The 27717-nt window shown below is 44.2% G+C and overlaps 1 protein-coding gene across 5 annotated transcripts in view; it reads left to right on the top strand.

Moving 5' to 3' along the window:
- Positions 1 to 3020: 3020 nt before the first annotated feature.
- The window catches only part of LOC109306120 (CD99 antigen-like), a 47124-nt gene continuing 22427 nt past the window's right edge, over positions 3021 to 27717 (top strand). The window contains exons 1-5 of one of the 5 annotated variants that reach the window (XM_019529381.1): positions 3021 to 3174; positions 23947 to 23982; positions 25033 to 25086; positions 26539 to 26556; positions 26968 to 26994. In XM_019529381.1, coding sequence (XP_019384926.1) covers positions 3114 to 3174; positions 23947 to 23982; positions 25033 to 25086; positions 26539 to 26556; positions 26968 to 26994 — 196 coding nt within the window. In that variant the 5' untranslated portion in view covers positions 3021 to 3113. Of the gene's footprint in view, positions 3175 to 23946; positions 23983 to 25032; positions 25087 to 26538; positions 26557 to 26967; positions 27013 to 27717 lie in introns of all 5 variants that reach the window. The other 4 variants (XM_019529379.1, XM_019529380.1, XM_019529382.1 and 1 more) reach the window with 4 other exon arrangements.

Genomic DNA, 27717 nt, shown 5'->3' with positions numbered 1-27717 from the left:
CAAAAAAAGTTAAGGCAGATTATCTGTAGGCTTGCTAAGTTATAGAGTGTTGTATTCCAAACCATACCAGAAACTAGTCTGAAAACCCGCAAACCCACTCTCAGTGGCAACTCTCTCCTACTCGCCTTCTTTTTTCTGGCTTCTTGCCCCCATCTTCATTGCTTTAGTCTTTGCATGGCTGGACCAGAGTGGGTCCCTGGTGCTGCATGCCCAGGGTTCTGTCAGTGGTTCTCTGACCACTCTGGCCAGCAGGCCCACTTTCTTCACCTGCAGATGGCTGCAGGACACTGCTGATTGGTAAGGTCTCCAGCATCCCTTCTCTCAACCTGCTATGGTCCCACCCTGGCTGCCCCTTTTTGGGGCCAAAAATACCTTTTTTCATGCTCCCTCTGCTAAGCTGAAAAGAGCACATGCTGTCAAAAAATGGCTGCACACTTCCTGCTCCAGCTGGGTTCTTCCATGCACCTGTGGTAAGTACCCTACTTTCCTGATCCCCAGGGCTTCCTCCACGCCGTGTTTTTTCTCACCTCACAGTATGTAGTCTGCCAGTGTATCTAGCTGACCCAAGAAGATGCCAGAGTTTTAGCAGGTCCAAAACCATCCACACAGAGGAGGGAAGGGAGACCACCACTCCCACCTCTCTTGGCATTGATGGCCCATTGGACAAGGTTCTTTGGGTAAATGTGATATCTTTTATTAGACCAATTGAATAGTTGAAAATAAATGTTCTTTACAAGCTTTGGGGTACAAGCACCCTTCTTCAGGCATACAGAGAGTCTGCTGGTGTTGTGTTCTCTCCTGGGGGAATAGAAGTTTAAGTCAATATGCAGAATGCAGGTCTGTGAACATGCAAACGTGTGGCAGGGAAGATCAAAGGGGATACGAGTTAGCGAGTGCAAGTCAGATAGGTGGGTGGGGCCAAAAAAGAAGAGGGGAATGTTGATGGGTGAAAAAATGTAGCTGGTAAAATGTAGAGAGGCTACTTGGGGTTATTGGTGTGGAAGAAATCAAACTTTGTGTTGTGGTTGAATCAGAACAGACAGAGCCAGCTTTTCTTTATTTAGGGCTATACTGTGATCACAGGGAGAATTCCATACAGCACGGGAATCACCCACTTGTCTGTTTCAAAGGATTTCTCAAACTGTAAGTTTACAAGCGTATTTATACTTAAGACAGAGAGAGAGGGAAAAAAAATACGACCTTGGACAGTAAATCACTGATCTAACACACACACAGACATACGGGCAGTTTACTTAAAGAAGAGTGAAACATTGTGCTTATAGAAATAGTTTTCAGTTTCTGGTTTCTCAGAGAGAAAAATAAACTTAACATCAGTACACAGGGTAATATATCAAGACAAAGCAAGGCATTCAGGATTCCATATCTCAGAACATATAACTGAAATAAGCAGTATCAGCACCTCTGGTCTCTATTTTCTTAGTTGGGAGCTGGAAGCCCGACTAAATTTACTACCACATTGGACAGCAGGTAGGTTATAGTATGCCAATATCTATATTTAGACTTTTTGTATCCAGTAGATTTATGAAGTGAAGTTTGTAGGCTTGTCTACAAATGGATGTTTTGTAAATTTTCCTCTGAGGATTAGAACTGAGAGATTGGAGAGAGAGTGGTTGTCTTCTAACAACCTGAATTTCTGTCTGGACAAACATCCTAATAATCCACTACAGTAAAAGCTGTGTTATCCAGCACTTTACTATCCGGAATGCTCTATTAACTGGCATCTGTCATAGACATTTACGGCAGTGGATTGACGTGGCAAAAGTGAAACTGGAAGTCCCACCATGACACTTCATGTTTTGCCAAGTCCCAATTCTTCCTCAAGGACCACGGCCCAGGGCAAAGCAGCCTGTTCAGGGCTCCCCTCCCTGTCTCCTGGCACACTGATGCCCCAGAGTGAAAGCCCTGGCGGACCAGACACAGTGGAAGGGGTGGCAACTTGAACAGGCAAAGACGCCTCCAACCTGCTGGAGATAATCGGCACCACCCCATTCCCCATGGAGGCCGGATAACAGAGCTTTTCCTGTACAATGTGGAGAACTAGACTCTGTAACATGGCCCATCAGTGTCTTGTGGGGCTCTGTAAACTGTCTTCCTCTATAAGGGGATGGGTATTAAGCACCCATTTCCCCAAATGATGTATGTCAGATATAAGTTAAACCTTTAATACTGTGCAATAACTGGAAGAGCACATGGAGTCAAAACCACAGTATCTTGTGGCAAATATAGAACAGTTTGCACTGAAACGTCTACTGAGGAAAAAATAGGTGATTCTGACCCTCTACCCAGACCTCCTAAGCATATTTTGACAATGTTTTCTAGAAACAGGACATTGGCTGCCCTGGGTCCACTGCTTTTCTTGTGGCAGGGTAGGTAGGGTGTTTGGTCTGTGTTGGGTAGGGGTTGAGGACAGCTTAGGTAGAGTTTAGCTGATGGTTTGGCTGGGGCTGATCCTGCCTCAGGCAGAGGTTAGATTAGATCCTCATTTGCCAAAAGCGGGCTGCCAGAATACATGAAAGAGACTCAAACAAATTTTAAAAAACAGGTTGACAACTTTTTTTTTTTAAATATGGATTCTTCTTTTAAAAAGAATGTGGCTTTTCCCTGGTAGGCTGGGGGCAGCAGGTCAGGTGTGAGAGGTACAGGGTTGGGACTGGCCATCTTTGAGTTTTTTGGTTTGTTTTTTTTTATACCAGGACCCACTGGGGGAAAAAGAAAGGTTGAGAACCACTGGACTAAGTGACCTCCGGAGGTCCCTAGAGACCTAGGGCACTCTAAACCCCCACCCCACCCGGCCCCTGGGCCCCGCCGCAGGCTTGCGGAGCTGATTAGACGGGCACCGCTCCCTGCAGGCGGCGCCCCGCCCTGCCCTTCCCTGGGCGCGGCTCCTCAGCCACAGGCTAAACGGGGGACAGGGGTGGGGCGGGAGGGAGAGGTGCGGCCGCGGCTCTCATTGGCTGCCCGCGCTCTGCCGCCCTCGGGATTGGCTGCTTGCTTTTGGGAGGCCGGGCGCGCTCCCCTCTGCGCTCCCCCGGGCGGTGCGTGTGGGACGGGGCTGGCGGCTCAGCGCGGGACACCCACCTCCCCGGCGGATCATGCAGCGGCGCCGGCTCGCCCTGCTGGCCTTCCTGGCTTGCCTCCTGCTCGCAGCCCGCGGTAAGGCGCCGCGTGCCCGCGGGGATGTGCCCCGGGGGAGAGGGGGGATTGTTGCGGGGCGATCGGGGAGCGCCGGCCGGGCCGGGAGAGCCCCGCTGCTGGGGGGCATGGAAATCCTGGCGGCCGAGGCAGGGAGCGGCCTTTGGCATGCGAAGCTGTTGGTTTTGGCAACCCCGGGGCAGCAGGGCGTTGTCCCCTTATGCAACACCGGGGAGGGGGGAGCCTTTGCTGCCCTCCTGCCTTTGCGGGAACAGCTGGGCGGGTGGCAGTGCGCCACCTCTGCACAGCTGGCTGCGCCCAGGCCCCCTCTGAACCCGGGCACTCACTTGCTTCCCCCCCACACACCATGCCACTACCTCTGCAAGAGGGGCAATCCTCTGGAGCAGCTCAGCTGTGCTTTTGCTTGGGTCAGAGGAGGAGCCACTGGGAGCCTTGGCAGAGCTCCTAACTTCCATCTTGTGGTGGGGGAAAAGGAAAAAGTAAGGGCCTAGGAAAGGAGGGCTGGAGGGGGCTAGTCCAGTGGTTCTTAACCTTTTGGACCAAGATCAATTTTGTAAGCTTCAGTGGCCCATTCGAACTTAGTGCCCCTCGCTCCTGACCCACTATTTTCAGGCCCCAGCCCCCAGTGTGTGGGGCAGGGGGTGAGCCCCAAGCAGCCCCTGGCAGGCTGGAGCTCTGCCAGCCTACGAGGGAAAAGCCAGGGTTTCCCTTTTTTCTCCTTTAAAGTTTTTAAAAAAATTTGAAAAATTCATTTTGTAAAAGTTTGTCTATCTGTTTTTAAAGTTTGTTTGTAACCTTTTCAGATATTCTTGTGGCCCCCTTTTGGGTCGTAACCCATGGGTTGAGAAATGCTGCCTGCTCACAGTGGGATCATCCCTGCCCAGCAGTGATGGGAGAAAATATTATTGGAGGGGCTGGGGTGCGGGAGTGGTGCAGGGTCTTGTGGGGCTACCTCTCCCTCCTGCAGGGCCATTACAGGGCTGGCATGTGGCTGAGGTGCTGGTGTTGCAGTGATGGGGTGTGGTGGTGGTGGTGCTGGAGCAGTGGAGCCATCATTGTGGGGGGTAAGCCCCATTAGCCATGGCCTTATGCTGCATATGTCCCTGTCTACTCCATCCCAGCCAAGTGTCTCCCCTGCACTTCTCTTGGTCGCGTGGCTTCAAACTCCTGACAGTGCTTACTCATCAGAAAGGCAGTGTTGACCAAGTTGGTTTTATTAGGGAGAACTCCTGCATAGATATGTGTCATCGTGGTGGTGGCTGCCCACCAACGTTCATATTTTTGGGAGCAGCATTTTTCTTGTTTTCTTTCAGCTGTTTTGGCTGTCTCTCTTTCACCAAATGCTTTGTTTAGGGAATGGGTCTTGTGCCAGGATTTTAGCTGACTTTCTCCAAAGGATGTAATGTGATGCGTGTGTGTATGTCAGCTTTTTTGGCCATGTTTCTTCCACTAACCACTTGATTTAGAGAATGGATCACATGTCAAGATTTTAGCTGGGTTTCTCCAAAGGATATAATGCAGTGTGTGTGTGAGAGATTTGTTAGGAAGAGATCGAGGTGGCTTGTAGGAATGCATAAAAAGCAGTAGAATATAATGCAACGTCTGTGTGGTTTTTTTTTTAAACAGTCCTTCCTGGCAAAGGCTTGTAGGAAGAGATCGAGGTGGCTTGTAGGAAGAGATGAATACATTAATCAAGTTGAATATAAAATAAAACATAAAACAAAAACTCCCTAAACAACATCTGACTAAATGTCTGTCCAAATAGGAAGGCCGTACTGTGCTTCCAGAAATATTTTAACTATTTATACAGGAAGAAGCAATTTTAAATTCTGATGGCTCAAATTCAAGATATGTGATGCAAACTGACACTTTCTCCACTTACTTGGGTCAAGTGCAGGATAATCTTTGTCGTGCTTCTAAGAAGCCTGCTGGATATTCTATGTTCAAGTCTTTCCTGCTAAATATTTAGCAAAAAATCACTTCTTGTCGGTGGTCTGATATCATATCAAGTAAAAAGTATGTATTCTCTGTAGAACAATAGTAGTAATTTAGATTGAGGTTGAATTGTTGTCAGATCGTCATATCGGCTTGAGTTCAAGCCTAGTCTTTAATTCTGTCTTGACCTGAAATACCTGGTGCAGGTCAGCTAAGCTATGGCTTTCTGATTTCTAGTTGGCCAAGGGCCCTAAACCCCTTCTTCCTAAGCCACTTGCCATGCTGGCCTCATGTTGTGCCACATATGGGCCATGTTTTTTTGTTTTGTTTTTTTGCTTGCAGTCTAGATGCACCCCACGTTCTTGATAAGGTTACTGCAAGGTTATAATGTAAGGTTATAGGCTACTCTGTCAAAATTAAGTAGTGATTTTTTGGAGTGCTTACCTTGAGACATAAAAGCTGAGGGACCTCCAAGTCACTAGTTGTCTTTGAAACCTGAACTTCAACTTTTATCAACAGTTCGTATGCTTGTAAGCAAGAGAGGCTGCACTGTGCCATCATCATATGAAAGCTTGGGGTGGGGATAGTGCCTGTAGTCCCTCAGGAAAAACTGTTTATACAGATGTTTTGAAATGAATGATTTCCACACAGGCCTCTGATTCACGGGAGGAAGAGTGTTTGAGAGTTCCTCAAAGCATAATCAGAAATGCCCTAGAGCAGTGGTTTTCCACCTGTGGTCTGCAGACTGTGTTCCCCTGGGGATCTGCTGGCTATGTCTAAAGAGGACAGTGGTCAACGGTTATGGATCACTGTCCGCAAAAGGGGACAGTGATCAATGCAAATTATGTGAATACCCACACTTACAATTCAAAGGGCTCCACACCTCCATTTGAAATTTCCAAAGGGGTCCACAAATGGGCGGCGGGGTGGGGGAGTAAAAACCGTTGCTCTAGAGAGAGGAGGATTGTATAACAGATCTGTATAAGTAGGCTAAGTGATCTGACTAGCAGTCCCCTTCCTTTAGCTTTTTGCCTGAGGATTCATAGTATGAACCAAATGCATAAGATTTAAAATCTAAGATCTAGTCTGTGTCCTGCCCACCCACACCCACAAGTAATTCTTAACTCACAGATAACCATGCAGGTGTACCCTAATTGGTCTTTTTTAATCTATAAAAAAAATTAAAAGATAATTGGTTTCTTTAGTTATTCAATGTATAATAATGGTATAAAAGATGCAACTGTTCTGTCACGCTTTTGATATGTTAACCTCTGTTTACTTCTCCTTTGTCAGCTGGTGTAACTACCAGTGACAGTGGTAACTGATTTAAAGGCTCTCTAGTTACATTCACTATACTCGCTATAATATTGTGTTCAGCAAGCCAAACTGTTTAGGGCTGGGTCCTGGCCAAACCAGCCACTTACAACAACAGTACCTCCAGGCACCTGGCATGGGGTTCAGATAGTGATTTTAGTCATAGACTTAAGCACCTGAAGTCTGGCATTTTTGTATCATCACTAAATAAGATTTTATTGGTTCAGAGTTTAATGGGCACATGCAAAGAAACAACACCCTTCACTGTACTAGTAAACAGACAAAAAACATTAGTAACTTAACCGGTAAGTAAGTCCACATGTTAACTGGTTTCTATACTTCTCGCATCTTGCACCATTAAGATCTTTGCCAGATGTTCAGCACAGGTCTTTCCCCAAAAGGGAATGTTTGTGCAGGATTTGGTGTAAAAGTACTCCACCCACCAGATGTTTTGGGTGTTTTTGTTTGTTTGCTTTTTTTAAATATTAAGTTCACTTTTAATCCTTCTTCTCTGCTGAGTAATACAGTTCTGGTTTAGCTAAAAAGTAACTCTTTGTCCCTTCATGTTGCCTTTTTTGTCAAAAAAATCTTACTTATTAATCTAAAAGGCTTCAAGTTGGCATTTTTACAAAAATGTTTATTTTTGTATTTGTAAATCACATTAGAGTGAACTAGTGGATTTTCATCAATGAAAAAATATGTATAGTTATCTTTTCTTATTGGTCTTTGCTTTTCATCTTTCAAATTAGATCACACAAGGCATTTGTTTTTAAGTTCTGTCTCGGATATGAAATTTTTAATTGAAGCTGGAACAGTCCTGTGAAGAGTTCCTGTTTCGATGAATGGAAAGTTTAAGATGAGAAATCTTTTTTTTTTAGCTAGTATATTTCTAACCTTTCTGTACACTAGAGGACTAAAGAAGCTCAGGCCTACTATATATCTCTTGGGAGCATTGTGGTTTAGTAGCCATGCTTATTAGGGCTGTGCAAACCTTTGGGTGCTGATTCAATTCAGAAGAGATTTGGCCCAATTTAGCGGCCAAATCTCCAAATCCGAATCTAATCAGGAGACTGATTGTTTAAAAAAAGGTCCGAATTGATTCAAAGCTCTCCGAATCAATTTGGACTCCGTGCCAGTAAGTTGGGGAATGGGGACTGGAGAAGAGGGGAGGCTAAAATGCATGGGGGGGACCTCCACCAGGCTCCATCCCCACCTACTCCCCCACCTCTCCTGAGTGACTGCTGGCTGCTCCTGGTTCTTAAAAGCCCTGCACTCTCTGGCTGCTGCAGCAGCCATCAGGACTTCTGGGGTCTTGTGGCAGAGTCCCCCACACAGCGTGGGGCAGTGGGGATTGCCCCCCTGCCTAGCAGCAGCCAGTGAGTATGGGGCTTTTTTTTTAAGAGCCAGAAGCTGGGACTGGGTGGGGCAGCTATTGACAGGGCTGAGAGTGTCGGCAGGGGATGGGGCCTGTTTGATTCCAAGATCCAGCCAATTTCAGCGGCAGCCAAATCTCCGAATCAGATTTGGCTGAATCGATTCGAGACCGTGATTTGAATCACTGAATCAAATCACTGTTCCCCAAATCGGCCAAATCTGAATCCGAAGTGAATACGGTTCAGGCTTGCAAAGGGACTTTTGGGAAGGCAGTCGCTCATTGTCTTTGAGTTTCTGAGAATGCTCAAGGGTTTAAGTCACATCAGAGCTACTGGACAGATTGGGGGAGGGATTGGGGATGCTGTGTCAACTTAGTGACTCTGATATAATTAAGGAGCATCTACAAGTGACTGACAGTGCATTCTAGCAGTTCAGTGTAACTTTTGATTGCTTTAATTGGAATACAGTCCAGATCTTGGGGTGGGTTTACATAAGGTGTGCTAAAAAAAAGTAATGATGGAGGGAAGTGTTTGGGGCAAAGTCTGACAGCTGGGATAATATCCCAGCTCTGCCATCCCCTTGTTCAGCAGAGGCGAACCTTTTGGGCAGGTGTGCCACATATCAGCCGTGCACACTTCCCCAGTGCAACTCTGATCCCCTTCCCCTGCTCAATCTGCTGCTCTGCTTTATGCTTCCTAGCCTATCTGCTGCTGTGCTGCTTGTTCCCTGCCTGTCTGCCACACAGAGGCTGCTTATGTCATTTGTGGCACTGGCACTACAGTTGGCCCCGTCTGCCCTAGTTGCTGCTTGTAAATTCATGTCTTCCTGCTTTGACCACCTCCTGCAATTTTCTTGCTCAAATTATTTTGCTTACTGTTTTCTTTTTTTCTCTCTCTCCTTTTTAACTAATTAAACTCATATGTTGCAGACAATGGCCATTTGCAAAGGATGAATCACTAGAATATAAAGCCACATCTCCAGTTTCCAAAAAAGAAGATGGAAGGGGTAAAACTTTGTTTTAAGGGTGGGTTTGTCAGAGTCCCAGTTAAATGAAGAGTTAGTTAAACATTTAGCTGAAAATACAACTTGCATTAAACCTCTAATTTGTGAGCAGTGCAATTCCTCTCACTTTAGGGAAATGAAGATTCAGTTGCATATCGCTTCTACTGCTGTAAGAACTTTTGGGGGAGTGGGGGAAGCAGTTATAATTCTCACAGGCTGCGACTGAACTGAAAGTCCTTCTTGAAGTAATTTGAAATGGCAACTTCTGGTAAATATCCAGAATGTTTCATTATGTCTGGGAACACGTAACATTTCTTGTAAACCAACTAGACTGTCACATTCGTGCTCCAGGATTTTTTGGATATGGAGGATGTGTTATCCTTTGCCTCAAAGAGGTACATGAAAGGTGGAAGACTGGGATGCAACCTGTGTGTTACTTGCATTAAATTCCTGGTGTCCTGCCCACAATTTAGTCCTCGTTTCCCTTGCACGTTTAATTTCAGTATTCATGTTCCAGTGCTTTCAGGTCTGCCCCCTTTACATTTGTAGTTATAGTTATTGTGTCTTAATAAAAAAGACCATGAGAGAATCTTCAGAAGGAATTTTGAGTTCTGAAAGGGCAGGAGCTACATGAACCTATTAAGGCAGAGGTGTCAGACATGGCCAGTGGTCTGTCTCTGGCCTGTGGAGCCCCATAACCCATTCCCCAGTACTGCCCCGTTGACCCACATGCTGTGGCAGAGTGGACCCACAATGTATATGACGCTTGCTGAGTCTGGGTCCCAGGCTGCACTGCTCATGGCACTTACTGGGCCCAGGTCCTGGATTGGCCCTGTGAGGATGCCACATGCACTGGATCAGGCATGTGGGCATGAGCTTTGTGGGCCTGACCTGGTCAGTGGACTGGCCCCATGGCACTCATTCAGCTCATGGGTCCAGATGGATTTGACACCCCCCTGTTAAGGGAAGAAGTTCCACTTTCCTGCTGTGATGGATCCTGGTAAAAGCTGCATGCTTGCTAAGATGCTAGCTTTATACTTGGACCTATGCAGACTACAACTTAAATTGGGGCAATATCACATGTTCACTTGCAGGGGTTGCAAATCATTTAAATATTATGACTTATTAAAGTTAAGATTTGTTGGAAACAGATACGTGTTCATGCCAAGACATGCACTAGTTGTGCTCTGCTGCTAGAGAGGCTGATGAGCTAGCATCTCAGCATGCCTTGCTGGAGAGTCATTACTTTCTTTCCCTCTCCCCCTTCCCCTTCCACATAAACTTCCCTAGTAGCAGTGCCTCCTCCTCCTGCCAGTCTGGCATAGCAGCACGTGGCCAGTCCATCTCTGACCAAATGACACCCTCTGGGATCACAAGAGCCTGCTGGAACTGTTGGAACTCCAGAGCTGTGATATACAAAGACAGGATGTATTAACTGATACATTTTATCTTCAGATCATATCTGAAAGGGAACAACCTCCCAATGCTATGAAGGTGCTTATGGGCTGAACTGCTTGATTGTGCTCACTTTTTAACAGCACTCACTGTGTTAAGTTGAATGTGGGACTAGGCATCAGTCACCATGGAACAGTTTACTGACATGTAATTGATGAGCAGGGGTCCTGGTTTTCTCCAGTTAAAAAAAATCCCCAATATTCAGTTAACCCCCAAATCCATATTTTCCCATGATTTAAATGAAACACCACTAATATATGGGAGCCTTCAGGTCTCTCCACAGGTCCATAATGATGGCAGCCTAAATTGCTGCCTCTCTGGAAGCTGCAGCAATTATCACTGCTGTCTCTCCCTGACTGCCAAATTTCCTGACTTGTGGGGAGCCCTGCAAGCTGGAAGGTATGCCGGCCCAGCTACTGTTGCCCTGTGCTCGGAGACAGTGGCTGAATAAGCCCCCTCTTGCCAACAGGGAGCTGTCTCCCAGCACAGGGCAGCAGTGGCTGGGCTGGGCAGACCCATCTGTGGTGCAAGCAGCCCCTCTGTGCTTGAAGCAAGCCCCGTCCTGGCAGCAACGGGCTTATTCAGCTGCTGTCCACAGGGTCTGCCCAGCTGGGCTGCAGCTGAAGCTTGGGCAGGGAGAATAATGGAGGGCTGAATAAGCCACCTCAGTGGCTTGCCCCAGCACAGAACGAGCAGTGGGGGCTGGTCCCACCCCACCCAGCAGCTGGAGTGGTGAGTAGTGAGTGCCCAACGGGCAGGAGCCCATCACGGCTTCCTGGCGGGGCTGCGCTATGGGGCCGGCAGAGCAGTTGTGGAGTGTGGTGGCACTGCTGGGGCTTGCAGGGCTCTGGCCTCAGGCCGCTGCACTGCCGCGTGCAGCCCAAGCCCGCATTGCAGCCCCTCACCAGGAAGGGGCTCGCTCTCCCCCACAGTGTGAGAGGGGCTGCTGTCCCCAGTAAGGGCTCTGCCTCTCCTGCCACTGAGACAGGGAGGGGGCATAGCCAGGAAGGGCCCCTGGGGTGGGCAGATATGTGATTATTCTTCTGGCCTCCAGCAGATGGGACGGCCAGGGGTCCATTCCAGGCAGGGAGCCACCCAACTACCAGTGGGCTAGAGGGGAAACTAACTCTGTTCCCTGCTCCCCTCTGCCTCAGGGGCCATGGTTTCCCCCTGCTGCAGCAGCGAGGGGGGAGCATGGGCGGACCCAGGGCTTGGGTCCCTGCTGGTGGCACAAGGAAGGGGAATTAAACTCCTCGCTGGCTAGTTCAGCCTGGGTTGGCCTTGCTCCCCCAGCACAACTTCCCTGCAGGTGAGGGCTGGCTCTTGCACGCCCTGTGCCTGGTGTGAGCACCTGCAGGCATGTGCTGGCATTGTCTCAGTCCAGAGAGCATGTTTGTCCTGTCACAAACTGGTTTGCCTAGGCAGGTTAGAGTAACCTCCGATGGTTGAATCAGTTCAGGCTCTGGCTTTTTGAAAGTCTGTTCCTAGTCTTAAAATTTGAACTGGCTGCTTTGTGAACCTGAAATTACAGAAAAGAATATCCTTCTCATGCATACCTACACAAAAATGCTTGATCGGGTGTGTTTGAATTTGCAAAGCCTCTTCAATATGCTGTTGAGTATGGGTGAAGGCAATACACTGGTTTACTATAGATGGGGCATATTATGCTCTCTACCATGTCATGAGTTGCCTTGTTCTTAAAGTAAAAGTAACAAATCTTATAAAGTTCAGTTGGAATTGCCTAATATATATACATATAAGTGCTACTGAAGGAGGTAAAATAAGAAACTACTTTGCAATGACTTGTTAACCTACAAATATCAGAAGACATGAAAAGTCTCTGGTGTATTTTGCAGCTACCTTTACAGCTCCTCCAAATAATGAATATCTAAATTTGCTTTGCATGTATTGTATTATAAGTGATTACTTTTAACTAAATTCTATTTTCTGTAGAAAGGAAATGTTAAATGCAGCACTGATTCCATTTTAGGGGCTCTCAGTTTGTTATGCTATGCAGAGGCAATTCAAACTTTTTTTATCTTGATAAAATGAGGATTAATTGCACAGCTTTATTGGTAGGTTTATTGTTGAGGTTTTTGTTGTCTGTGTTACTAGCTTAAATAGCTAAATTTCTTGTTCTTTCTTTTTTCCTGCTCTATAATCTAATATATTCTCTTCTGAATGTTTAATAGTAAAGATGTACAAAATTTGAAATGTGTTTTGATCTTTATAGAACACATTGTGTAGCTTCTTCAAATTAATACATCTGCTTTTGTATCCTGTTTAGATTTTTGCAGTTCTAAAAATTAGATTTTTATGTTTTTTAAATGGTTTTCTTTTCTTATCACTGTATGAAATCCATACAAATGACAACTGAATATTTATGAATATTTATGTAACTTCAGTTGTTTTTGTAGCGTGGTATCAAATGTAAAATAAGCAAGCTGAAAATAAATACTTAAATGTTTCAGCTATAGAAATGGATGTTTGTGGACTTTTATTATATTTCTGAATTGCATATCTGCATTTTTATAACTGAAACAAACATTTGGACAGCTGGCTGTAATCTTTCTATTATAGTACTTAATAGCTGACTCATTAAGTGTTGTTTAAATTGCAGCTCTCCCATCCTATTAAGTCTGGGACTTGTAGCAGAACTTAGTGCAGTGAAAAAAATGTTTGTATTAGGTGCTAAAAGTTAAATAAATTGAAGGATTGTGTACAAATCCAATAACATATTTGGTGATAAAACAGCATGCAAAATTATTTGGTGATAGGCCCAGCTCTGAAAAGTGGTTTGCATTGTAATTTGTTCCCTCTCAGGATCAGGCCTGAGAGACTGGAGGTAGAGTGTTTTTTGGCGAGGAATGTGTCCCCACAGGTAGTTGGGTTTTTTGCGTTTGATAGATTCTGGCATGCAGTTTGTTGGGGTACTGGAGATAGTTGGCAGGTTTTGTGTTTTTGAGTTGTAGGAAGTTGGCTTCAGCTCTGGTGATGAGGTTAGGTGCTTGTTTGAATGTACAAACCACTTTTCAGAGCTGGGCCTGTGAACTGCACTTCATCAGCCTCCGAGGTAATAGGTACAGAAACTCATGGAATCAAAATACACAGTGGAATTCTGGCACACTGCGACCTGCCGGACATCTGACACCCCACGCACCTCTGCACTCTTACCTGCGCTGCTACATCCCCCTTTTTCCCCCTAACCCCACCCCCTGATGCCTCCGTTTCCATTTTCACTGACTGGCTTCCTTGCCTGCATTGCGGGCCAGGCCAGCCTCTGGCTTCTTTACTGTTCCTTCCATCCAGGACCAACTGTAGGTACTTCCTCAGTCTGACAAAGGGATTTTCAACCCTAAAGCTTCCAAAGATACATTTTTTTTTTTAAGTATTTCTTTTTTTCCCCCATAATATACATATAGACATAAAAAAACACAAGATAAGCCATCACACTCCATGAGTAACTTCATATGTCCAACACTACACAACATCTTTACTTCTTGCTGTCAATTCCTTTATAAAAGAGTAGGCTCTGTGACAGTTCTGTTTGGGTACCTTTGCTGCTGCTGCTGCTGGTATTGAGCCAACTAAGTTATTTTACCTGTTGTCACGTAATGTGGTGAACCGGACACAAGGCTGTAGGGGAGGAGGCCTCACTGAAGCAACTGCCGCGTTGTGCAGAGGCCCAAGCGTCAGAAAGGGCGCACCTTAACACACACACAGTGTCACCCACCCGCGTCACGAGTTTTTTGCCTTTCAGTAGCTTGGGGTGAAGGGCCCCAGAAGACAGATTCCCCCGGTGAGATGCGCACACAGCTGGCAGGCTTCATGGCCTCAGCAGGGGCTACCACCCCTGCAGTTTTCAGCCCACTGCGCCTTAACGCACACAGGGTCATCTATGTCACAAGTTTTGCCTGTCAGCAGCTTGAGGTACAGTTTCCCTCAAATCCCTGCACCTATCTTCTTGAAACTTGGCAGGCTTTGTGGCCTCACAAGGGGCTACCACCCCTGCAGTTTTCACCACCCTGCGGTGTAACATATACATGTGACAAGAGTTTTGCCTTCATGAGTTTGGGGTGCAGTTCCCCCCAAACCCTTGTATCTATCATCTTGAAACTTGGCAGGCTTCATGCTCTCAGCAGAGGCTACCACCCCTGAAAGTTTCACCCAAATCAGAGACAAAACAACGAAGGTATAGATATTTCATTGATTCCCCATTATACCCTATGGCAGGATCTCCGAGGCAGCTCTGAAGCTTCTGAGCTGCTTTGGCCAGACTGAAATGGCAAACCAGTCCAGAGCTCTGGATCGCATCGCTGACGTCCGAAGTGGCCAGATCCAAAGCCAGATCAAATACCTGCCTATTCACACAGGCCTACTAAATTCCCCTCCCCCCTGGAACCAACAGTGAACTTGTGTTTGATCTGGGGTAACGTAACTCAGAATGCTTTGCAAAAATCATTCTGAATTACAGCTGGGAGCTGCACTTATGTCTGCACCCTACACAATTGTCTGTTTACATCCTTTGTGGTATTCACACTTCGTCATGTTTTTGTTAATTCTTTAATAAAGGACTAAGTGTTTAATATAAAGACTCAAAACTACAATTCAAGAACCCAAAATGCTTTTGAAAATGGTGACACTTGTATCTGGATGCATTTTCTTTGGTATGAGACTCCTACCTTCGGTTATCTTTAAAATCTCATGCTCTACAGTTTCCTGAGAAACTTTCTGCTTGTGATTCATCTGAATCTTTGTACTGGACTGATGGCTTAGTTGTTCTAGACACTTTGATTGTCTGGAGCAGAAAGCGGGGAAAAAACTATCCCTAAAAGTGACAAAGTTCTGATTGTCTTGCAAAAGCAGAAAGCATCAGTGAACAGTGTCATGAAATGGGATTCGGATGACTAAGCCTTGATAAGCATGGAGGTGACAACGGATTGATTTTGACAGCTTGTTTGTTGTGAAGGGGATATTTGGAGAAATATGAGAACATTTATGCTTACCATATAGAATCCTTAAGTGTCTAACTGGTGAAGAAATCCTAATTGGGGCCAGGCCAGGTCAGTTTTTAATCACAAGCTTGTAAGATTTGTGAGAACGCAATATGCTAACCTTTCAGCAGAATGAACTGAAGGCAGGAGGGTATCAGACCTCAAGGTAGCTGAGGGCAGTGATGGAAGATAACAAAGACTCATCTAGAATACATAGGCAAAGATGTGATAAGGTGGAAGGAGACTAGGCAAGACAGAAGAGATGTAAGGCTGTAGTTAAGGCAGTTATAGGCCCTTGAGGCTTATGAGACCAGAGGTAGAGTTGTAAATAACATAAATAATGTCAATTTGGATTTAAATGTCTCCTGGGCAGGCAAAACGAAAGATGCATATTATGGACAGTTAGACTTCCAGATGCCAGGATTCTGGCTTTCAGAGTGAGTCCCAGGGTATTGGTGCAAAAATCAGACTACAAGTATTTCCAGAGAGCTTGATGAGCTTGAATGTATGTACAGTTATTGAACTAAAGCATATGTGCTTATTTTGGCATCTTGCACTTGCTCTTCTTTTGTGCAAGTACACATGCATCTGCAAGACCTGTAGCACCTTTTTGGAAAATATGTTCCTAAAGGCTTCTTCAATCAATCACCCACTTCAGTGGTGAATAAAATATTTGCTTTGGAAATATTATGATTGTGGCCAGTGCTCACGTGATGGGACAATAAGTTCAGTGTACGGTGCTGTCAAACCTAAACCTTCAAAAAATCATGATTGGATTAAAAGACATGAGACTTATTTTTCTCTTAACTTTTTTTTTTGCCTTCTAGTTCCTGAACTTTTGTGGAATACTGCCTTATTTTCAAACTTTTCTCTGAAGGAATGAGGGATAGAATTCTTTTAATAAAATTAAAAAAAAAAAGCTGAAATTCTTTGTCTCTTGATGCAAGTTGCTGGAACTTTAGGTAGCTGGAAATATCACAAGCCGATGAAACTGAAGGTAGTATATTTCATTATCATAGTATCTTATTTTAGTAACATCCCTATGAGGCAGAGTAAAATTACTACCTTTACTTGACAGGTGAGGAATTTGAGACAGGCTAAGGGTCAGATCCTGTTCCACCTATTAGACACTTAACTGGGATTAAGCACCTAAGCGTGATCCTATTGTATCCTGCTCAATGCCTTTGGTTAAAAAGAAAATAACAAACATACTTTTGTAGCTTTTGTCAGATACTTCTGTATTTTAGCCTTAAGGCTAAGTCACACAAAGCAGTGGGCAGGTAGAGGAGCCATGTATAGTTTAAATAAGCTGTTTTTCAGGGACTTGAGCAGAGGTGGAATAAAATCACACCTTAGTAGCTTCAAGTTTTATTTGGTGCCTAACAGGTCAAAGAGGACTGGGCCTGCTGTGACTTGCCTATGGCAATGTGTATTATTTATGTCAGAGAAGGGAATTTGACCCAAGTTACCCAAATACGTTGTTAGTGACCTAACCAGGAGATAAAATCATCCTGTGTCATAGTGGGAATATATGAGCTCTATTAGAATGGAATCTGCAGTGTTGGGAGGAGTAACTTCCCCAGGAATGTGGCAGATACTTCAGTCCTTTGTAAGGTGCTTTGGGCTGAGTACTCTAAGGTGCTTCTGAATCCTCTAAGTCAGGGAGTTAAATGTACTGCCCAGGGAGGGTGGGCCATCTGGCCTGTAGGGTGTTTCAGTCAGATCTGGTGCCATCGTGGTGTCAGCATAGCCAGCACCCAGGGAGTTAAAGCTACAATTGCCCAGGTTCCCTTTTTCCTAGTGCTGCTTTTATGGTTTTTGGTCACTGCTGGAGACCAAATTTGGCAGCAGTTGGTGGGGAAAGGGCAGTAGCATTAATCAATCCTTTGCATGCTGGTCTTGTCAGCACAGCAGCTCAGGGAGAGAAAGCAGCTTTCAAACTGATTTTGCTTTGACACACCCATTTAAGGCAGTGGTCCCCAACCTTTTTAGACCACAGACTGGCAGACCATGGATCGGAAGTGACTGGCATACTGTAGACTGGCAGCCAACCCTTTTTTATACTTCGTATAAAAGTGGACTGGCTGCCGGTCCTCACTATCCTGGGCACTTCTGGTCCATGGTTTGCCAGTCCGCGGTCACTTTTGGTCCGGCAGCCAACCCTCTTACATATTGGCAGCCAACCCTTTGTGGCCCAGCATTTGTCCATGGCCTGGGGGTTGGGAATCTCTGGTTTCACCCATTTTAGACATACAGTACTCACTCTCTAACCTAACTGAGCATTGTAGACTTAGTTATGGTCTTAGTTATGGTCTGTGGTACTGATTTAAAGTTTGGTCATTGGTTCTGGGGCCATGCATCAAATGAATGGCTTCCAGAGGGCCATCAGGTTTGTTGTTACTATGAGGTAGAGCTGGCTCTTGTTTCAGGATAATAACTATCAAGAGCCTTACTATTAATGTTGACTGGCTCATGCCAAATCCTATGAACTCTTCTGTACCCTACTCTTTTGTATCCTCTGCTTATCTACTGAATCAAATCACTCCACCTTTTGTCCTTTATTCCTAAACTGAAGGCTCCCCATAAATCCAGACAAGAACTTGTTTTTTTGGCTTTTGTTCCTGATGCACTTCTCTGAATAGACTTGTTCAGGCACAAAATGTGTCCCAGTTCCTAGCCTCTTTATCCAGTTTTGATGTGCACTGCTGTGGATCTGAATTTCAAATTATCATTTGCAATTGTACCCTACAATCCTGTATGTCACAGCTGGCATGCTGACACGTGAGTTCAATCCATAGGAGAAAGATAGAGTTTTGAATAGGAAGTTACTTCTTGTGTACATTTTTACTTCTGCTTAGAGATGTCTATTCTGATGCTAAGGTTTAGGAATTTAGAGAATGACAGGAAAATATTTTTTTCTTTTACTCTGCAAAATATCTCACTGCTAGCGTGAAAAGGGTGTCTAGGAATAATTCTTTATGCATAAATTTAAAGGCCTGCCAGAGACTTCTGCATGTGAACAAGTAATCTTAAGAGTGGATAACTTTTTTTTTTTTTTAAATGAATTATTTAAATGCACTAAAAAAACTGTTTGAAATTGAAAATAATTTCAACTGTTTGAAATTGAAAATAGTGTAATCTGTTAAAGTAATATCAGCTAATGTATATTTGCTGCCAGAATTTAGAAAGTCAAAACTGTTTGTGGCAATTGTTTGCTGAGCATGCAAACAGAATTTAATAAAATAACATAATGATAGGAGTGTGCTCTGCTCCTGGGGAAAGCATATTTTCTTCAGTTCAGTTAACTTGTTGTATTTCTTTGCAAGGGCTACTAGTTGCATTGTTGGGCATTGCTGACATTATCTGGAAATAAATAGAAAACGATATTGTTTGTTAACACACCTTTCTTATTGTTGCAAAAAAGGTAGTCATGAATCAGTATGCTTTAATGATTGCTCTTTATTTTTCTCAGGAAATTTTAATCTTGCTTTGCATTTGCACTCTTAATTTTCCTCAGAAAAATAAAGAATGCAAATGCAAAGCAAGATAAGTTTTTTTTACTTTAAGGTGCATACAGAAGGGCTGGCTCCATGCACATCGTGCAGCGCTGTAATTTAGAGTACTTTTTATAGCACTTAAACGTGATAGAAGTGCAGTGTTTGGGGGCGGGGAGGGGAGTGGGACTCTAAGCTTCCCTTTCCAGGCTAGGAGGCAGGGGTACTCTGCAACCTCTTGGGGCTTCTCCACTGACCAGAGTACAGAAGTTATTTAAGGTGCTATAGGTTGCTAAAGTGCTGTAAAATACAGCGCTTCAAATTTAAGACCTCATTTAACAAGGGTTCACTTAAAGCACTATACCTGTTTTTAAAGTGCTGTAAAGTCATGGCAATAAAAGCACTTTAAATGGTGAAAAAAGGAACTTTTATACACAGTTGTCAGTATAGATTGATTTAAATTAAAGTGGTGTAAGTTGAGTATGTCATACTTAATGGTGCTAGTGAAAGTTTTGTCATATTCACTAATGTGTTTCTGATTGGAAACATTGGGTGATGAAACACAGGTTCTACCAGCATGTTGAAAATAATCTGGGGGCGAGTAGTCTGTCCGTATCACTTGGATTTGCAGTCTCTTGAGCCAGGGGCAGTCTTCGTTTTGTCTGTTCTGTACCTAGCACAGTGGGTCCTGGTCCAGCTTTAGGGCTCCTTGATGTTACCACAAAGCTAGCAATAGAACCTAAACCATACCCAGACAAAATTGTTTTTTAATAAGTAAAGTCTTAAAGAGGTACTAAACCTGGAAGCTGCAGGACTGGACTTCAGCTCTGAAGACTCGCTGGTATATTGCTGCAGAGCTAATTTTAAACTGCTGCTTGGCAATGTGAGTAAACATTGTGTCATGTTTTGCCTGCTCCAGAGGAACAGTGCCCACACAACTCTGCCCAAAATGACATGACTAATGCAGTTGCAAGTTTTCTTTTCCTCTCAGGGTGAGTCATCCTCATGCTGTGGTTACTCCCTTCAAAAGCTTCAAGAAATCAATTTTTGCAGAGGTCTATGGAGAACAAAAAAGCTCTTACTTTTTCATAGATTGTGTTACTTTTTTTTTTTTTCTCTTAGTGGCTAGTGCCATTAACTATTTTCGAAAATAATACTACTAGAATGTGAAATGAGCAGTAGATGGCTTTTGTTTAATGGATTTCTCTGTACTGAGTGGGCAAACAATTGAGCAGAAAAAGTGAGCCAAGAAGAGCTGGTTCTAGTCTAAAATGCACTGCAATTTGATTATTTGAAATTTAAAAGTATTTGGGAAAAATACTTTGGAATACGTTGCACATGTGGAATTCTGACTACTGTGACACTAGCCTCATCATAGTTTGGGTGGTGAATAGTTCCATCTCTCTCATTTTTTATTTCCATGGCAAGAGAAAGAACAAGAATAGTGATGAGGTGTTTAAAAAAATGTACAGAATTGGATACCTGCTCAGGGACAGTCCTCTGTTTTCTTTTAGTCCACTGTCATTCAAGGAGCTTCTCTAAATCACTAAAACCAATTTCCATTTGAATAGCTTCTTGGCCCCCTTCAAATGCCCTTTGCCTCTTCAACTCTTCAGAGTTTTTTATTAGCTCAGTAATGGCCCTTCCCTAGATGTCATGCACCAACTTTTTTCTGTTTGAAAGAAGTTGTTTCAGTTGCTAGAGATAATCAGGATTTAAAGCATATAGTTATTGCATCATTTCTTTTAGATTTGTGCTTTAGTTAGTGCTTGAGAGCTTCTATGGATTTTTTTTGTGATGGTGAAAGCCACAAGAAAGCCTTGTAGTCTTGAAGTAAACTTCATACATGCTGTTCATGGACAGACATCACTGGTGTGTCTTGCATCTGAGCAGCTGATTGGACTAGCCTTAAGCTAGACAAATAACATGTCCTTTAAGGTTTTGCCAGTGGATATTTGCATTTAACCCTTACTCTACAAACTCTACTCAGTCTCCCACCCAATTTCTCTAGGATGAAAGATTTTAGCTTTGTTAGAATTTGGACTCTTGACTCAGGATTTGTGCACTGTATTGACCAAATTTCAAGAATTCTTTACCTGTCCTTGGAGTCAGATTTCATTTTTCATTTTCAGAAGAACTTAGTATCTTGGCTGTCTCTAGGGGTGGGCAAGTGGGGCGGCTGTTCGGGGCCCTGGGCTTTGAGGGGCCCCACAGACAGTGCCGTACAGGACCTGCTGTGGCTGCCGCATTACGGCCACTTCTTTCTCTGCTCTGCAGTCCAGCTGCTCGCCACCCCCACCCCTGGCCTTGCACAGCCTAATATGCCCTGGGCCCCGCACACCCCTAGGGATGGTTCTGTTGGCCATACAGCTCTTGAAAAACATGACCCTAAAATGCACTGCATCAAAACACTGCTCAGTAACGTTAGTCGGGGCAGCGTGAATTTGCCTGCTTCATTATGCAGTATGGCTCAGGAGCATGATGTATCTGGGCCCAGCAATCTCTTCAAGATTTCCAGGGTGGGTGATTGCACCCATCTGGAGGGAGCTTATGCCAAAGTCTGGATACCCTGATTGTGAAGTAGTTTTTCCTAAAGTTGAGCCTGAATTGGTTTTCCAGGAGCTTGTGGCCATTGCTCCTGACTTTTCCCCTCAGAAGCCCTGATGAACAGTTGCTTGCTGAGCCCTTGATGTACTCCCCTTGTGTAACAGTGTTGCACAAAAGCGGTTTGTTTCTCTGGAGGCCTGCAAAGATCACAGACACGCAAACATCAGCTGGCACAAAAGGATGTATTTGTTTGCAAACAAGGTCAGAGTGGGGCATTGATGCCCAAATCAGCTAGCGGAATTTATCTTCTCTCTCCTGAGCACGTGTGCAGACACTGGAACTCTTACAGCTACTTCCGTTTCATACAAGCATACATGTAGTTACATCATTACATACATTGCATGTATAGTATAATTAGCTACTTAAGTATGTGGGGTGGAGAGATGAATATGCAACAGTTCATTAAGCATGCCCAGAAACTACAACAGTTTGCCAAAAGTTCATACCCCAAGACCACAAGTCAACTGAATTCCAGCTTCTGTAATCAGCATGAGAAAGGCTAAGGCGGGTGAGGGGGAAAAAGGCGCCTTGGGCAGTATTTCTTTCTTATCAGGTGCAAGATGCAAGCTGCACATTTCTAACAATATTCCATTTCTAACAACAGTAAGCTGCTAGCAGGTCCCCTCTCACCTTCTTTTCCTGAGGCTGAAGAGTCTCAGATCCCTCTGCCTTTCCTTGTATGGCTTGCCTTTTAAGACTCTGAACATACAGGTAACTCTTTGAACTCTCTCCAGCTTGTCCACATCCATGTTGAAATGCGGAGCCCAGAGCTGTAGTACTCCAGCTGCAGTTTCATCAGTGCTAAGTAGAGTGGATGAATCACCTCCTTGGTTTTGCTGGAGATGCATCAATTGATGCATGTCAGAGTATTGTTTGCCATACTGGCTACACAGTGTTGAACTGCCAGCTCATATTCATACTGTGGTCTGTTATTACCCCAAGGTCCCTTTCACTCGTGGTGCTAGTCAGTTTGGTGCTGCCAGGCCTGTAGGTGTGTTAGGGGTTGCTTGTCCTGAGGTGGAGCACTTTACATTTCTTAATGCTGAATTTCATCAAGTTCCGATTCACCCAACTTGCTAGCCTGTCTGGGTCCACCTGTAACTGTAGCTTATCTTCAAGCGTGACCACACTTCCCCATAACTTGGTGTTGTCTGCAGCCTTGCCACCTTTTTGTTTCATCTTATCTTGCCTTTTTTTCTTTCTGTATTGTGGTTTAGGTTTAATTTAGTAATTGTACCTTTTTGAATAAGAAGGTTGTGCATACCTTATCTGAATCCTCTTTGGGTTGTCCTGTACCACAGACAAGGAAGAACCTTCTACTGTTGTATCTATCAGTGCCTTTAAATTTTTTAAATGATCAGACCTTGTTCATCTTCTGTTGTCATGTTTTGAGGGGAAACTTGGATATCTTGGTGTTTGGTGTGTGTGCATGTTTTCTGTATATGGGTAGTAGTTTGCCTCTGGCTGCCTGGCTAATCAACAGAATTATTAGTCCTGAGACCTGTTGCTTTTTTTAAGGAATGTCGGTATGAAACAATGCAGTAGTGTTGTGATACCCAGGCTATCTCTGAATGTGCCACACTGAGTAAAAGAAGGCTGATTTAACTCGTTCAATGTTAGCTTGGGAATAGAATTCTAGGGTTGGAATGGACGTCAAGGATTATCTAATGTACGTGTGCGCACTCACATGCACCCCTTTCTTTACTGGTGGAGGCTGCACTGTTCTTCAGCCATCCCAGACAAACATGTGGAACTGGATTCTGCAAGACAGACATATCTCTACAGTCAGGAGAAATGTTCCATTTGTATTTGTACTACTTGCCTCTGTCCTGGGGTTTCATGATCCTGTTTATATCCTGATTTGGGCTTGCTGCACTGAGAGCAAAGGGATGCTGCTGGTCTGGGATAGGAGTGCTAAGAGTGCTGCTTACAGCACTTGTTTTGCCAAGGGAAGAAGCCTGTTAACATTTAGCATATTATGTGGGTGCACAGTCCTTATTCATGGAAATTGGGGGTGTTTGTGGTAGGGAAATGCAGATGGTATGGCAGGGGGGAAGGGATCTTTGTCTTCCCTCCAAATGATACACACCTTGGTTTTTGAAGAGAGTCAGTCCAGAGTCTGAATGCAGTTGAACTTTCTTGGGGGCAGTGCTGTGAATGCCTACTATCCTGGGATTATATATATTGTTCAGAAGAAAAACCGTTATGCTGTTTTATTGCTGGCTACATGGAGGCCTGTGGAGGAAATGCTAAAGATAACAGGTCAGCAGCCATGAGTCATAGGGAAGGATGGGGAGGTATATGTGTTACCAGAAGCAGATCACAAGTCCAACCATATTAAGATTTTTCTACAGAGATGAATCTTAATGCCATATATTTTTCAGCTGTAAGCAAGTGGGAACAATTGGGGTATTTTACGCCTTGGATGGAAAAAGCTGTGTCCACTCCTTGCAGAAGTTCAATACTGAAAATGCCAGTTCTGAGTTCTATATGGGGCACCCTCCTGATTTTAGATTTACATTTTAGAGTCAGAAGAGCCTCTTTCCTCATTCAACTTTTAAACTTATGCTCTTTTTTATTTGTTCTTATTTTTATAGGTGAGGGTGATGACTTTGATTTATCTGATGCCCTTGGTAAGTAGGCTATTTCAGCAAGGTTTTATCATCTTTGTGTAATTCTCTCCCTTTTCCTCTTTCTCTTATAAAATCTTAGTTTCTCTCAGTCCATTCAGAGCTTCTGATGAAGTGGGCCATTGCCTATGAAAGCTCATGTGCAAGGATCTGGGTTCTCATTTCCTGCACAAAAATGTGGGTTTTCTCAAAGGAGAGAGAGATGGATTTTCTCCTTTTTAAAGGGGAAGAACACAGATTTTCTCCTTGCAGGCTAGCAGCCTTTCAGCCTGAAAGCAGCTGCTTGAGGCTGAAGGAAATGCAGGGGCGGGGGGGGAGGAAACCGCCGTGTGTGCAGTCATACAATGGACAGCACAGAGCTAGGCAGGGTGGTGGGAGCAGGCCTGGCAGCTGGATGCAGGTAAGTTTTTATGGGGGGCAGGGGTTGGAGGGCCAGGGCTGGGAACTGTCCAGGGGCCTGTGGGTGCAGGAGGGGTGGTGTATGTGTGGAGGGGATGGGTGTGTGAGGCAGAATGGGTGCTTGCCAGTTGTGGAAGGTGTCTGGGCACTGAGGCTGTGGCATGGAAGGGGGGTGGGGAGAAGGTGCTTGCCCCTGCAGTGGGGAAGGGGTCAGAGGGCCTTCGTAGATGGTGAGGAGTTGCATGACTGGGCTGGCAGCACTGGGGTTGGTGCCCATGTTTGCAGGGGCAGAGCAGCCAGGAGATACTTCTTGGTGGGAAGGGAGCCATGTCCAGGCCACCAGGCTCAGTGCTGGAGCCCCAGCCCAGGGTGGGGGGTACCACAGGCTTCCCCTCCTTCCAGCCTTTGCTGGGGCCGAACTCACTCCGCTGCCACCTACACAAGTTGGAGCTTCTGCAGCTGCCGTGTTCCAGCTGGGTCTAAACAGGGACAGTGCCGCCCTGCTGGGGGGGCGGGGCATGGGGCTGTGGGTCGGGAATGAGGGGCACTGGCATCGGGGAGGGGGCTGTGGCTTGGGAGTTGTAGGAAGAATTTTTTATAGGAAAAACATAAATGTTGAAAAACACAAATTTTCAACTTTATCATCTTTTGTAGATGTGTCAACTTCTCCAAAGCAACCTGGTATACCTACCAAAAAGCCACACTTAGGTGAGTAGTTATATGGAAGTCAGCTTTTAAAACCTTTTACTATTTCAGATAATAGTTTACTTTTCTGCTATTCAGACAGCATTGTTCTTCTCAAGGTAATTGGAATGGGTTTAGTATAGGTGACTAGGATTGTTCCCTGTGCTTTCTTTTTTGTTAATTGATCCCTTAACCCCAGTGCTACCATGTTATTAGTTCTTTTTTAATAATTGAATGAGTTTAGTTATGTGGAGCATTTTAAAGATGCCACAGTTGTGCAAAAATGAGGAATACAAAGGGTATACACAAAGGATAATGTTACCATAACAAATGTTTATTTATGCATCGTAGCAAAATAGTTTAATTTTCTTGAACATACAAATTTAAGATCTCAAATATTTATTCAAAATATAAACGCCACACTTTTCTGTCCTTTTGAGCCAGATAAACTGTAGTTTCCCTTTTCACACATGCAGAATTTGGAATTGCTCTTCTTTTTTGTAGGAAAAAAGAGTTTTTGCATTTCTAAATTCTCCATTGCTGTGGTGAATGTTATTTTACTCCATAATCACATGAACAGACAGATACCATGAGAAGGTTGATATGTTCCCATGGCTTTTTTGACTTAATAGTTACCTAAATGGTTGTATTTAATAGATCCATCATGTCACAAAGCCTCTCATGTACAAATACAGACTGAGGAATGATTGACTAGTGCTGTATAAAGGGACTTGGGGGTTACAGTAGACCATAAAACAAATATGAACCAACAGTTGCTCTTATTTGAGTTGGAGACAGGGGGGGAGGGAGGAGGGGGTGGGAGCCAACAGCATACTTGAGTGTCACTTGCAGGTCAAGGGAAATAATTCTTTCAGCCTGTTCAGCACAAATGAGGCCTCACCTGGAGTCCCGTGTCCAGTTTGTAGAAAGAGTCCAATGAAAAGAGATAACAATGATTAGAGGCCTGGGAAGCATGACTTGAGAAAAAGGCTGAAAGAAGTAGGGTTTAGTCTGGAGAACAGAGAACTGAGGGGGATTTGATAATAGTTTTTAAATACCTGAAGGGAGGGTCAGGGTTAAAGAGGATGGAGATAGTTTTCTTTATGGCTGAAAGGATAGACTTGTAACAGCAGTCTCAAACTGCATCAGATGAAATCTAGGTTGGGGATCAGGAAGAACTTTCTCACTGTGAGAGTAAGCAGTAGAAACTTTGGCAACTTTCAAAGGCAGATTAGAAACATTTGACTGGGATGGCTTAGTTAGTTAGGGATGATACTGCCTTAGCAGGGGGCCAGACTAGATGACCTTCTGAAGTCTCTTCTGGCCCTAATTTTCAGTGTTTTTACATGGCACTACTGAAATAGGCAAACAACTTTGTGATATTCTGTTTGCTTTCTTTGTTTTGTTCATTTTTGTCATGCACACTTTGTTTAAATCAAGTTTTATTTTCAAAAGTTATTCTTGGTCTCTTTCTAGAAGATGCTTTGGGTGGAGGTATGTATCATTATATTTCAAAAACTATTGTAGTGTGTTGATGTGGTTCAGCATTATCTTACTGAAGACATTTAAATAGATTTGAACCCAAAAACTTGATTGAAACAAAGGTAATTGGAATACACATCTTAATTTTACCTCATTTTGAGGACTAACATTAACTGCTCAGCCAACTTAAGTTCAGTTATATTGTTTTAGTTAAGGAGGAAAAACCACTTACCTGGTTTAAGACTTAAGCCTCTTAGTTATAGCTAACAGGCAGTTATTCAGGGACTTAGCAGTTTGTGTGAACAAAGCTTATTGCAGCATTAGAGTGAAACGATATCGAACATGATGACTCAGGCTGAGTATTCAGCTTGCTTCTCTTCTTTAAAAGCTTGTAGATTTAAACCTTTTTAATGTTTTTAATAGGTGAAGACAGTTTAAATGATCCTGAAGGTAATGGCAATTCTGGTGGTAAGAATTCTGTTTTGAATGGTATTTGTGTTTGTGCTGTTGCCATGCTGTTGGTTTTTATTAAGCATGCTTTTCAGAAGATTGTGGTGCCAAATTAATTTGCTACTGAAGATGCAGTGGTGACATTGTTTATTTAGAAAACACTGGCTCTTTATGGCTCTTTTCCTTCAGAAAGAGCATGATGTTTGGGATCTGTCTGCAAATATGCTTGGCAGAGCCATGGCAAAGTACAGCTTCCATAGGAGGATTAATAATCATATAATGTAGTCATGGGTGGGGTTAGGAGGGTGCAGTCCACCCCCTCTTCAAATGCATGTGGCATGCACAGTGACCTCTCTGAGCCCACCAGCTCATTGGCATACCTCCTGGTCGGAGCTGCTGCCTTTCAGGTTCCGCCTCCTCTTTAACTCTGCTGCCAAATTTGCCAATGGGCAAGTTGGAGTGGGGATGCAATGGCAGCATTTGTCCCATGTGTCCTAGAGCCACAACAAAACAGTAATTCTAGTCAGGAGCTGCGCTGACAAGCTGGTGAGCTCAGAGAGTTCAATGAGCCTGTACTGCATTGGGGAAGGGGGTGCGAATCCCCTTTTCTGCTGCTTCCCCCCCATGTACTTCACAGACTTGAACATGGCTGGCTTTTAAACTGATTAAGATGTTTGGAGAAGCAGTTGGGTGATCTTTGTTTTATAAAAATTGAAAAATAAG

The sequence above is a fragment of the Crocodylus porosus genome, unplaced genomic scaffold (genome assembly GCF_001723895.1).
Source record: "Crocodylus porosus isolate Cpor-Errol unplaced genomic scaffold, CroPor_comp1, whole genome shotgun sequence".
Lineage (NCBI taxonomy): Eukaryota > Metazoa > Chordata > Crocodylia > Crocodylidae > Crocodylus > Crocodylus porosus.
Note: the sequence above shows the minus strand (reverse complement) of the source record. Positions and strands in the feature narration are given on the sequence as shown.